We start from the raw sequence: 12,393 nt of genomic DNA, 5'->3' as shown, positions 1-12,393 counted from the left end.
AACATCCCAGTCCCATGTACCCATCCATGCCCTGAGTTCATCTGCCTTGCCCATCAGATTTCTTGCATTGAAATAAATAAATAAATAATCTCACTCAAAGAGGCCCAACAGGACAGCTGGGGTAGGAAAAGGAAAGATGTCTGGGGAAGTAAGTGGTTCTCTTTCTGAGCTCTAGGCTAATGCATTGGGAAAATGCTAGAATCCATTATTAAGGAAGTAGTAGCAGGACATTTGGAGACTCATAATACAATCAAGGAGAGTCAACCTAGGTTTATGAAGGGGAAATTATGTCTGACAAATTTATTAGAGTTCTTTGAGGAAATAAAGGGGAGGGTGGATAAAGGGGAACCAATGGATGCAGTATATTTGGATTTCCAAAAGGCATTCGATAAGGTGCCACATAAAAGATTACCGCACAAGATAAGAGCTCATGGTGTTGGGGGTAATATACTGGCATGGATAGAGGATTGGCTAACTAACAGAAAACAAAGAGTCGGGATAAAAGGGTCATTTTCAAAGTGGCAATCTGTAACTAGTGGGGTGTCGTAAAGATCAGTGCTGGGGCCTCAACTATTTACAATATATATCAATGACTTGAATGAAGGAACAGAGTGTCTTCTGGCCAAATTTGCTGATGATACAAAGATAGGTGGAAAAGCAAGTTGCGATGAGGACACAAAGTGTCTGCAAAGGGATATTGACAGGTTAAGTGAATGGGCAAAAATTTGGCAGATGGAATATAATGTGGGAAAATGTGAAGTTATCCACTTTGGGAGGAAAAATAAAAAAGCAAAATATTATTTGAATGGAGAAATACTACAAAATGCTGCGGTACAGAGGGATCTGGGTGTCCTTGTACATGAAACACAAAGTCAACATACAGGTGCAGCAGGTAATCCGGAAGGCAAATGGAATATTGGCCTTTATTTCTAGGGGGATGCAGTATAAAAACAGGGAAGTCATGCTACAACTGTACAGAGTGCTGGTGAGACCACATCTGGAGTACTGCGTATAGTTCTAGTGCCCTTATTTAAGGAAGGACATACTTGCATTGGAGGCAGTTCAGAGAAGGTTCACTAGGTTGATTCCGGGTATGGAAGGGTTGGCTTATGAGGAAAGATTGAACAGGTTGGGTCTATACTCATTGGAGTTTAGAAGAATGAGAGGAGATCTTATTGAAACCTACAAGATTCTGAGGGGACACGATAGGGTAGATGCTGAGAGGATGCTACCCCTCATGGGGGAATCTAAAACTAGGAGGCATAGTCTCAGAATAAGGGGTCACCCGTTTAAGATGGAAATGAGGAGGAATTTCTTCTCCCAGAGGGTCATGAATCTTTGAAATTCTTTTCCCCAAGAAGCTGTGGATGCTGAGTCATTGAATACATTCAAGGCTGAGTTAGACAAAATTTTGATCAGCAAGGGAGTCAAACGATATGGGGAACGGGCAGGAAAGTGGAGTTGAGGTAAAAATCAGATCAGCAACGATCTCACTAAATGGCGGAGCAGGCTCGAGGGGCCGAATGGCCTACTCCTGCTCCTCTCTCTTATGGCTCTTATGCAAATTGTTAGGGTAGAGTAGAGGGTGATTTACTCTGCATCCAGTTGTAAGATACCTGATCTAGGAATGATTGAAGGTTTTCCATTCTCCAGCACTAACATCCCTCTCATCTGATGAGCAAACGAAAGAAGAGTAGACACGAAGATCAACTAAATGAGGAAGTAGTGGTTAGGCAATGCCAAACCTGGGCTTTAGAACACTGTAGACTATTTGAGGAAGATCAGGAGTTCCAGTGTTTGAGATCCTGAGAACAAACTAGTTGGATGAAGAGACTGTACAATGAGTCTTGGTTTCTGATGTATGACACTTAGAGCTTAAAAACAACACAGCAGGAGAATTTACCAATGGCCATAGCAGTGTTGATAAAATAAAGAAATGAAAAAAAGTTGCAAGGCAGAAGAGTTTTGAAGACCAGAGTTGGCAAAATATTGTCTTATCATTTTATTTTTAAACGGCCTCAGTTTTTTTAAACATTATATAAAGTTATAAACCTTTAATTTCTGAAGTTTTCCACTGCAATCACAAGTATATCACAGACAGGAACTACTTCACAATACCTCATTCAATATATCTATAGATCGGTATTTAATTTTTTTTACTAAAGGATCTTATAATAACAATAAATTTCATGTGTGCAGAGTTTGTTCAACAATAGATGTTTGCCATGCCTTTATTAAATGTCCTGGTATTGATTCATTAATTAATGGTCAATTAAATGCAAATAAATTTCCCTCTCAACATCGAAATACTGAGATGTAGAAATTTCAATTCTGTGTTTGCCAGGCTGTGATTTTCCGCCAATTAAAGTGAATGAATGGAATATTGAGGACTGCCGAATACAGAATTGGAACTTCTACCCTAGTGTATCACAATTTCACAGGAGATTGCGACATGTATCACATCACAGTTAGCGATAGATGCAATATTTAAATGGCAGAGTATTGGATGCATTTTTAAGATCATACTTAAATGTACTCAGAAGCAGGTGTCAGATGGAACCAACACTCTAGACATGTTGACTTACTCAGTTTTAATAGTTTCCCAGTTTGCCCTTATGAAGTTCCATACTAAAAGCGATCCAATAGGATTTTTTGCCACATAACGAAAAACATTCCATGATTGTTCCTGAGTGACCTTTGACTGATCAAGAGCATATGATAAATATCTGCAAAAATTAAATCAAGAGTCACAATGTGTTGTTATTGATCATTGCTGATGTACAGTATATCTATTCTCAAGATTCATAAGCGAGTCATGACTTAAGCTGTGTAAAGGTCCCATCCTGGCACTAATTATATTCATGGGTAGAACAGGAGTAAAACATCCAATTATGAACATTATGAAAATTGCAAAAGTTCAATAGGAGATTTATGATTAGAGTTTTATACAGGATCTCCTATGGCTTTGTCCACTAAGATTGAAGGCTGTTAATTCCCCGAATGTGCAATAATAATATTAAAATCACATATTAAATATAATAAAACCCATTATATATTTAAATCATTTACTAAATCTAATTTATTCATTATAATATATTACAATCATCAGATATTAAATATAAAATATACATAATGTATTGTAATCACTGGGCCGGATTCTGCTCTTTGTTCGACTTGCACTTGCTCATAGACTTTCTGTGAGCTTTTGCACAACAACTTCCTCTAAATTACTGAGCCAAAAAGTGCGTCACCCTCTACAGGGCATCTAGGACCTGTGTGAACAGGGCAAGTAACTGTGTATGTCCTTAACCAATAAGATTGAAGCATCATAAATAAGCTGCACAGAGACTGAACCAGGAAGTGGAAGTTAGAATAATGAATTCAATGTCAAATCAGGAACAGTAAGTGAAATAAAGAGAGGGAAAGAAAGATTGAATTAAGAGACAAAAATGAAAAAGTCAGAAAGAAAAACTAAAAAAAAATTATTTACTTTTTTTTTTAAAAAGGTCCAACAATTAAAATCTGAAGAAATGAGACTCCACATTTGTTAAAATTAATTTTCAGTGCCAGAGAGGTTATTTGGCAGTCATTGAGACTTACCAAATTTATCTACCTCTTAACACATTTCTGAAGAGTTTTTTGGTGCCCTCGAAAAATGAATTGAAAATGAACTATTATGTCACTTTATAATTGTTGCCAGGCAGAAATGAACAGTGGTTACCACAGACCAATGACAGGTGAGATTTTTAAGTCACATTGTTTCCACAGACCTATCAGTGTTCAAAACCAATGAGCAGAGATTAGCATGGAAACAGCCATATGGTTACCAGGGACTGATAAGCAGCAGTGACCACAGACCAAATGAATCCCTGCTCCTGTTGTTCCTTCTTATATTGATATTGGTCCAGGGACCTCCCATTTAAACATGGAATAATTAAATTGATCATGTGCTTACCAGCAGCCTATAATATTTCTAGTCAAATGAGATGAACAGAATGGTCACATGGATAACTAATGACCAATGAGATTCCTGAAAAGTATTTGCAATAAGATCACTATTGGCCCATGAGACTTCTGGTAAGTGACACTAACAATTGAAAAGGACCGATGATTACTGTTGTCCAACAAAATTGCACAAAAAGGAAACACAACAATTTTTTAAAAATGATATAGATATAAAGATAAGACTGGGTTGTTACACTGTTACACGAAGGAAAGTTAATACCTTGTTAGAATCCATAGTTCTCTACTACAACCCATAGCAAAAAGTAAATTATGATCCTCTCGTATTGAAGTATGATTCTGAAAGATTGTCCATGCAAAATCCCATTCCTTTTCAGTGCCAGCTTTAATGGCCTCACAGTAGATTATGTCTCCGAGATCATTTGGAATTCTGAAAGACAAAAATGTGGCAATGTTTTCATATTTTCCTTCAGTTATTCATTCTAGAAATTCAGTCAACAAAATTGACATTTCAGGATAACTTTCTGATGACTGCCTGAATGACAGGTGCTTCTGGCAGGTGAGACTCTCTGCCAAGAATGCAGCGTTGGACATTTACCTCTATCTACTCAAGGTCATAAAATTTCACTTAATGGTCAACTAGTATTCCTTTCAGCAGTTACTTCAGTAGATTTAAGTGTTACAAAGAATGTACAGCACAGAAATAGGCCATTCGCCCCAACAGGTCCATGCCGGTGTTGTAGAAAATATTGGATTCAATACAAAGATAATTAAGAAATTAATTTTGGCAATTCTTTTTTTGTAACTGCTACACTTAATTTTTTACAATTTCTCTTTAGATTAGTGGGTCTTGTATTATCCCTTGGCTCAGACGAAGAGTGGGTGACAGGCAGGCACAAATGTTTTTGTTGAAAATATTCTAATTCACAATAGGTTTCAAATACAGCCCAAATTCGAGCACTCCCATGTCAGTTTAAATGCAGATTAACGCTCCCTCCACTCTGCACCAACAATGTGCCTTAGTCCCAACCTTAGAAGAGCATCCCCGACTGCACTGTGGCATTTATCATTTCAAGCATCCTGAGTTAGATTGACAGTGAATTAGGGGGGACTGCCATGGCAGCATCGAAAGAGGTGGCTCATCAGTTAATGGAGCCAAAAGAGACCCAAAGGGGAAGCCAACAGATCTTTCAGCTTCGGTCATGTCCGAGCTTAACTAGATATACTTTTGGGTTATTATGGAGAGAAACGAAGTCACTACCAGGCCCTCTACTTCCAATGATGTAATTTGCGGACATGCAACCATTGACCCAGGGCCGACTGCCACCTTTCCTGGCGGTCCCTGGGGATGGTGGAGACAGCACCGATAAGGGGGGATGTTCTTCTTCTTGGGTCCCCTCCCCCTTCCCACAGTGGGGGAGGGAAATTGAGCTCGGGATGGGAATGTGACAGTAGGCCTAATCATCCGATTTTGTCCCATTTTTGCTGCTATCTGGAAATAAAGTCCAAGATCTTTAATGTTTTTGTTGATTTTTGTAATTTACCAACACTTACGTATTATTGTTTGGATTACTCATCCACTGCGAATAAAGACCTGTTGCTCGATCCACACAGTCCTTCAGACCAAGTCGACACACTGTTCTAAGAGTTGTTGTGAACACTGAACTGGACGGCAAGTTAAGTAGAAGCAAGTCAGTGACATTTATTTATTGTGACTTCACATTTGCAATAAAAAAAACTGTTTGTTAACCTTACACTACCATATATAATATATATATATTTAAATCACTGGGTGGGTTACAACATTCCATTTCAAAATGCATGGAAAACTCCTATTTCAGGCTTCGATCACAAGGACCATTTGAGACACAGAGACTTTCCATCTCTGTAACATCACCTACCCCCGCTCCTACCTCAGCTAATCTTCTGCTGAAACCCTCATTCATGCCTTTGTGACCTCCAGACTCAATGGAGGTAAAATTCAGCTTCGGAAGGGGCCACAAAATGGACGGTAGTGGATCGGCCACCCGTTAAACTCGTCACACTGTTATCCTTTCCATTAAAACCAATTGAAGGGAAAACCGGACGGGGTGTACAACAGGCGCCCAATCAGCTACTGCCCATTTTGCGCTCCCACTGATGTTGAGTTTTGCCCCAATTGCTCCAATATTTTCCGAGCCAGCCTCCCATCCTCCACCCTCCATAAACTTCAACTCACCCAAAACTTTGCAGCCTGTATCCCGCTCACCAATCATCCCTGCCCTCATTGACCTACACTGGTTATGCCTGTAGATGGTGCTGTGATGGCTCTTAACAGGTTAAAAGTCCTGTAACGTAACAGTAATTGCAAATAATAATAATTAAGTGTAGTGAATAAAAGTTTAATTTCAATTGGTCTCTGCCACTTATAAATTTAGCTCTGCAAAAATTTCCGTGTATCCTCCCAGAGTGGCCGACCCACTGCACTCTGCTTCCCAGCTGTAATCCCCAAATCAGTTCCTGCTCTGGCCCCATTGATAGTTTCTCAATAAAGCCATGTACTCATCCTAACCCCCTCTTCCTGCTGAGAATGTTTTGTTGTCCCGGCTGTTTTTGCATTTCTTCCTCTCACGTTACGACCCCACAGGCATTTGATTCTCAGCCGGGACTGATTGTTTTTGTTGGTCAGTCCATTTCCCCCCTCCCCCCAACAATCTGTGATTGCTGGAAGGAATGGGAACTCACTGCAACCACCCCCTTCCTCTGCTGAGATTGCATTCCTGGCCTGGCTTCCCACCCACTGAGCTGATATTACTGCCCTGGCAAATGGAAGGCCACCTTAACTGAACGCACAGCCTACCTCTCTCGCTGAGATAGTTTGCTAGCCTCCCTCTCACTCAATGAGATAAATTCCCTGCCTTAGTTCCCGCTCTTATCGTCCTCCCATTCTCCCTTCTCCTCAATCCTCCCTCCTGCCCATCACCCTCCTATTTCCTCTTCCATCTCTCCCTCCCCCTCCCCTATCCCTTCTCCATTGCTCTCTTCCACATCTCTTCCTCTTCTCCTCCTCCAATCTCCACTCCTTTACAACAACAACTTGCATTTATATAGCGCCTTTAAAGTAGTAAAACATCCCAAGGCACTTCACAGCAGCGATTATCAATTAAAATTAGACACCGAGCCACACAAGGAGATATTAGGACAGGTGACCAAAAGCTTGGTCAAAGAGGTGGGTTTTAAGGAGCATCTTAAGGAAGAAGAGTGAGGTAGAGAGGCAGCAATGTTTAGGGAGGGATTCCCAGAGTTTAGGGCTCCAGGTCTTGGAGGATGGGCTGAAGGAGGTTACTGAGATAGGTAGGGGCGAGGCCATGGAGGGATTTGAAAACAAGGATGAGAATTTTAAAATCAAGGAGTCAGTGAGCACATGGGTGATGGATGAATGGGACTTGGTGCGAGTTAGAATACGGGCAGCAGAGTTTTGGATGAGCTCAAGTTTATAGAGGGTGTAAGGTGGGAGGCCACCAGGACAGCATTGTAATAGTCAAGTCTAACAAAAGCTTGGATGAGTATTTCAGCAGCAGATGCACTGAGGCAGGGGCAGAGAGGGACGATGTTACAGAGGTGGAAGTAGGTGGCTTTAACCATGGAAACTCCACCAAAACAGCATAAACAGCATTTGTGGCATTTTTCCAGGCTTTCCATGGCTTTTCCACCAAAGATACACCAGATGAGCAGGAGAACCCCCGTGGAAATTCAGACCCTATTCATTGTACACAGTGCATTGTTGGTGTAAATCGTCCATTGTGTGAACCGTGAGCAAATGATTCATTGGATTGTTCCTTGCAAAACAAAGTGAAGGAGCAGAGCCTTTACTGCAGGAGACCATCAAAGCCAAAAGAATAAGCAAAGTTGTTAGGACACTGGATCCATCCTGTGTCAAACGGGAACATTTTTGTATTTTATCCTTTCACATGTATTTTTAGCCAGTCCAAGTATTGCAAATTTAAATTGAGTTTCTGTTAGCAGTACTCTGGAAGTGAGACAAATAGACAAATGGTTCCAAAGGAAGGAGACCCAACTTTATTGATTTTAATGGTCATAAACAAAACCTAATTAAGTCAAAATCTTCTGGCTACGACAACAGGGTTGTGAGAACAAAATACTTTCAAGTTCATCAGTGAAATTGCTATACCCTTTTTTTCAGGCCTGAAATCGTAAACACCTCTCCAGACAGTGATAGGATTGTTAGCCACATCCCATCTACTCAGGTGATATCAGTAATTATGATTTTAATTATTTCTATGTTGAGAAAGAACTGAGGGCTTCTTCAAAAAAGCTTGGCCTCCACCTCAAAAGAAGTGAGAATTATGTCTAGGCACCAACCGTAGGATTTTTAGTTTACTCAGTTCAACCCGTAAGAGCGGTGAGACAGAACTCCATGGGTGCAGAGGTGTGAACCTATGTAAAACATTACCAAAGGGCTTAGATTAAAGATTCCGAAAAGTAAACCAAGGTTTTGGAGATCTTTTGCTTTTATTAAGTCAGTAAGTTGTATCTACGTGTAACACGAGTCTGCTGCATTTATTTTTGCTTCTGCATAAATTTGATTCTTATAGAAAATCTGACTGGTAATTTAGCCTGAACTATATGGGTCCAATAGCATGGTTTATTTCTGCCTGTTGAAGAGATCAGGAGGTATTGAGTATTGGTGGGTATTCCATGCGTTATTCTAATCCGAAATATCTTCCTAAAAAGATCATTGTTAATCCTGCAGAACACTAAGAAAATTCATAGGAGATGAAAGTGCTTAGTTGATGTGAGCATGAATATAATGTTGGAAGAAGCCCAAATAATAACAGAGGTAAATCAGAAAGTATGAAGATTGTATTAAAAAGAAAAGACTGAAGAAGGTAAGACATTCCACAGTTTGAGGTTCGAAGAAAAGATGAATTGTTTTGCTCACAAAGATGAGGGATGTTAGTGCTGGGAAATAGTGTCAGCAACAACCACTCCAACGTCAGATATAACACGAGTAGATGAAAAATAAAGCTCCCTCTATTCAACCCCAAAAATTTGTCTCAGCCCCAACCTCAGAAGAGCACCTCCTACTGCACCACACTTTTCTATTTCTAAGACCACCTTCCTGTGGTTTCTCTGAGTGAGACTACCAATTTAGTGCTGAATTAGGGACCATTTTATATTGTAGGCATATGCCTGGTTTAAGACTATTCAAACTAATTTTGTGAAGGACCTTGACAGACAAGGATACCTTTGTCCTATAAATCTGCCCTGGATTCTAACCTAGGTCAAAGAGACGAAAGGCTCCTGTCATAGACAGTTCACCACATTCCCCACATGTACCTGCTTTCCACAGCTCCCCTTGGTTCCATGGAAGCAGTTCAAGTAGCAGATTATGGGGCAAATAAACTGCTGGAACCACTGTATGTGTGGTACAATATAAGTAAATGCTAAATTAGTTCATTCATAAGCAATGGGCAGAAAATTATAATACTTACAGGCTAACTAGATCATTAGGAAGATTATTGAAATCTTCATTGATAAATTTCATCTGATAATAATAAAATGGAACAATTCGGCTGTAAATGTATTTCTAGAAACAAAAAAGGAATAAAATTAAGCTGTAAAATAAGTTATTTATAAATTACACAGTAGAATCTGACCCTTATAACACAGTAAAGCTCATGCAAAGCTCATGTAAACAGGGTTAAATACAAACTCATTGGCCGAGAAATTGGGCTGCACCCATATTTGGGCATGTGAGGGGTGTACTTTGGGCCCACCTGTACCTGAGTGGTGAGGCCCGAGCCTCTCCAGATACTGAGCCTCGGGTCTCATTTCAATATTGCTGACGAAGCGTCAAAAACCCGCCAGTGAAGAGGGTCAGGAGAGCAGGCTGGGGGGGAGGATCCGGGGGCCGGGAATGCCGGTGATCATGAGGGGAGTTAAATGTGGGGTCAGGAGGAGCACAAGTGCTTACATTCAGGTAAGTTACTTACCTTCTTTGATGCAGGCGATTCCTCGGGCTGGTTTCCCTGAGTGCCGCCCACGATGGTGCTGGCTGCCTCAGGGCAAACCAATCATGGAGAGGGGACCTCAAACAGGTGTTAGGCCCCTTATTTGCTTATGCAAAAGACATACCATCAGCTTCAGACGTGGGTAAAAGATGCCTCTTGTTTGTCCTTACACAATATGGCGAAGGGTGCACTTCCAGCTGGAAATGTACACACGCTTCCTGCCCACCATTTTGGGGCCTTATTATTCTGAAAAATGGGCGCTGCATGGACAAACTACTTGGCCACTCTCTTTTGTCCATCAGAGTTGCCAGAGAAACTACCATTGTTGCCTTGTGTAAAAGGGCTCCAGAGCCTTAGTCCTAAATGATCCCAACAGTTACAAATAGTTTAACTAAGGAAACTACAAATATTCCTTGGTCCTATCACTGTCCAACTTGACAATGAATTTAGACACAATGGGGGTCATTTTAAATTTTGGCTATGGTATAAAACACACGATATGGGCTCGGCTGGAATTTAAAAACTTCTCCCCATCTTTGCATCCAATGAAATCAAAAGTTAAAATTACCCCCAATAAAATTAAAGGATTAAATTATTGAGTCTGCCTTGAGTCACACTCTCTCAATACAATGTTAAATTATGGATTGTAAACACAGGACATTCTACCTTATAAATTCCATATGAATAGGTTGTCTTTATCATTAATTCAAGATCGCTTAAGTGTTCCAGGGCTAGGAGCCATACAATGAGATTCCGTTCCTTAGCAAGATACAGAGTTGTACTCAGAGCAATTCCGATGTCAGCGTGTCCACTCCTGTTACGTAGCATACACAACAGAATAATGTTAACTGAAAACTTGCAATGATTTTAGCAATATTTCTGTTTGAAAAATAATGAATTGTAATTTTTGAGGTTTGGTTGAGTTAATTTTGACAAGTAGCTGATTGAAAGGATGTTTTGAAAGTACTATGATGTTTTGGAAACAGAAGCCTCCAACTGTCAAAAAACAGGCCAGGGACAGGGGAGGGGGCAGGTAAAATGGAGCGGGGAACTTACCCACTCCTTTCTTGCCCGAATCTGACTGACCGTTATATTAAATTGCAGGCGGCAAGGACACCCACCCCAAGCCGATGGGATCCTCTTTAAATATGGAGATCAAGCTCCGATGACGTCACCAGGGCTCGATCTGCAATTTTAACCAGGGGCCTGAGCAAGGAAGCAGTGGAGGCTTCCCCGCCAGGCCAAACTGGCCGGGAACTGGATCGAGGGCAAGAAGAGGTAAGGGAAGTTTGAAATTTTAAACATTTCTTTGAGGGCCAGGAATAGCAGGAGTGGTCCTCCGGGCCCCACATGGAAACTTTGGGCCTCCCTTGCCCCAGGCTTCCCCCTCCCCCGATCGTGATCGCGTCCAGAGCCCACCCCCCCACCACGTACCTGACTTCCACAGACCATTCCCGTGGTCCCCGGCGGTGGCCTCCTGCCACCCAAGTTGCTGCTCCCACTCGCCGGCCAGGTGCTGAATTCTGCCAGGATCAGGCAGGAATCAGGGTCTGAATATTAAAATGAGGCCCGGGAGTCTTTGGGCCTCAACATGCAAGCTTGTTGTTCGCCCGGGCCCCTCGCACGGACCGATCCTGCCCCAACTTAAAATTGGGGCCAGAGTGCACAGGATTCCATAGATGGAAACATCCAGTCTGTTTATTACATCACTAAATGAGGAGTGATCAATTATGTCAAGGAGATTCCAAATTTATTATGATGAAGGTTGAAAATTCAGACTTACTTTAAAAATAATTTTTAAAAGGACAAAACTGTTTATTTGCAATATTGGTTGACATTCCCTCCATCCATGGTCAATAAGAACAACTCCTAACATTTTGATGATATTATAAGTAAAATGGAAAAGATAATCTCAAATATTTGTCAAAGATCAGAAAGTAAACTACATGCGCTTTAACCACTTAACATCAGGAGTCTTTTTAATTATGCAAATACCAATTTCTGCCATTATAAATAGGATGGATATTTTCTGAAGTTGAGTTGATTATACTTCATTTGTAATTAGAACAAAACCTCAAAATATGATAATAATTTACACAGTTTTGAGTCTCTGATCACATTTTCATAAGGAGCTTATAGATAAAAGAAAGTTCCTATACTTCTGTTCTGATGCAGTACTCACCGTGCTAGGTTAAAAGCGTCATTGATAATCTGTGCTCTGTTATTTACTGGAATAACCTATGGAAGATGAGTTCTCAGAATTAAAGAAAAGTAAATAACAATCATATGTTTTCATACCGACTATGAAGCGTGGGTGAAGCAGCTGAGAGGAGCATATCAAGCGTGAGAGGAGCATATCAAGCATGGGAGAAGAGGCTGAGAGGAGCATTATAATGTGTGGGGGAAGAGGCTTAGA

General features: G+C 40.8%; 1 protein-coding gene across 1 annotated transcript in view; it reads right to left on the bottom strand.

The window, feature by feature from the left end:
* LOC137320959 (aminopeptidase Q-like) overlaps positions 1-12,393 on the bottom strand; it is a 160,567-nt gene that overhangs the window by 18,891 nt on the left and 129,283 nt on the right. The window contains exons 13-18 of the mRNA XM_067982989.1: positions 12,160-12,215; positions 10,644-10,791; positions 9,459-9,553; positions 5,518-5,628; positions 4,226-4,393; positions 2,586-2,726 (exon numbers count right to left, since the gene is read on the bottom strand). Of these exons, the coding sequence (XP_067839090.1) occupies positions 2,586-2,726; positions 4,226-4,393; positions 5,518-5,628; positions 9,459-9,553; positions 10,644-10,791; positions 12,160-12,215 (719 nt within the window). The remainder of the gene's footprint in view (positions 1-2,585; positions 2,727-4,225; positions 4,394-5,517; positions 5,629-9,458; positions 9,554-10,643; positions 10,792-12,159; positions 12,216-12,393) is intronic.

This window comes from Heptranchias perlo, chromosome 4, assembly GCF_035084215.1.
Source record: "Heptranchias perlo isolate sHepPer1 chromosome 4, sHepPer1.hap1, whole genome shotgun sequence".
NCBI lineage: Eukaryota > Metazoa > Chordata > Chondrichthyes > Hexanchiformes > Hexanchidae > Heptranchias > Heptranchias perlo.
Note: the sequence above shows the minus strand (reverse complement) of the source record. Positions and strands in the feature narration are given on the sequence as shown.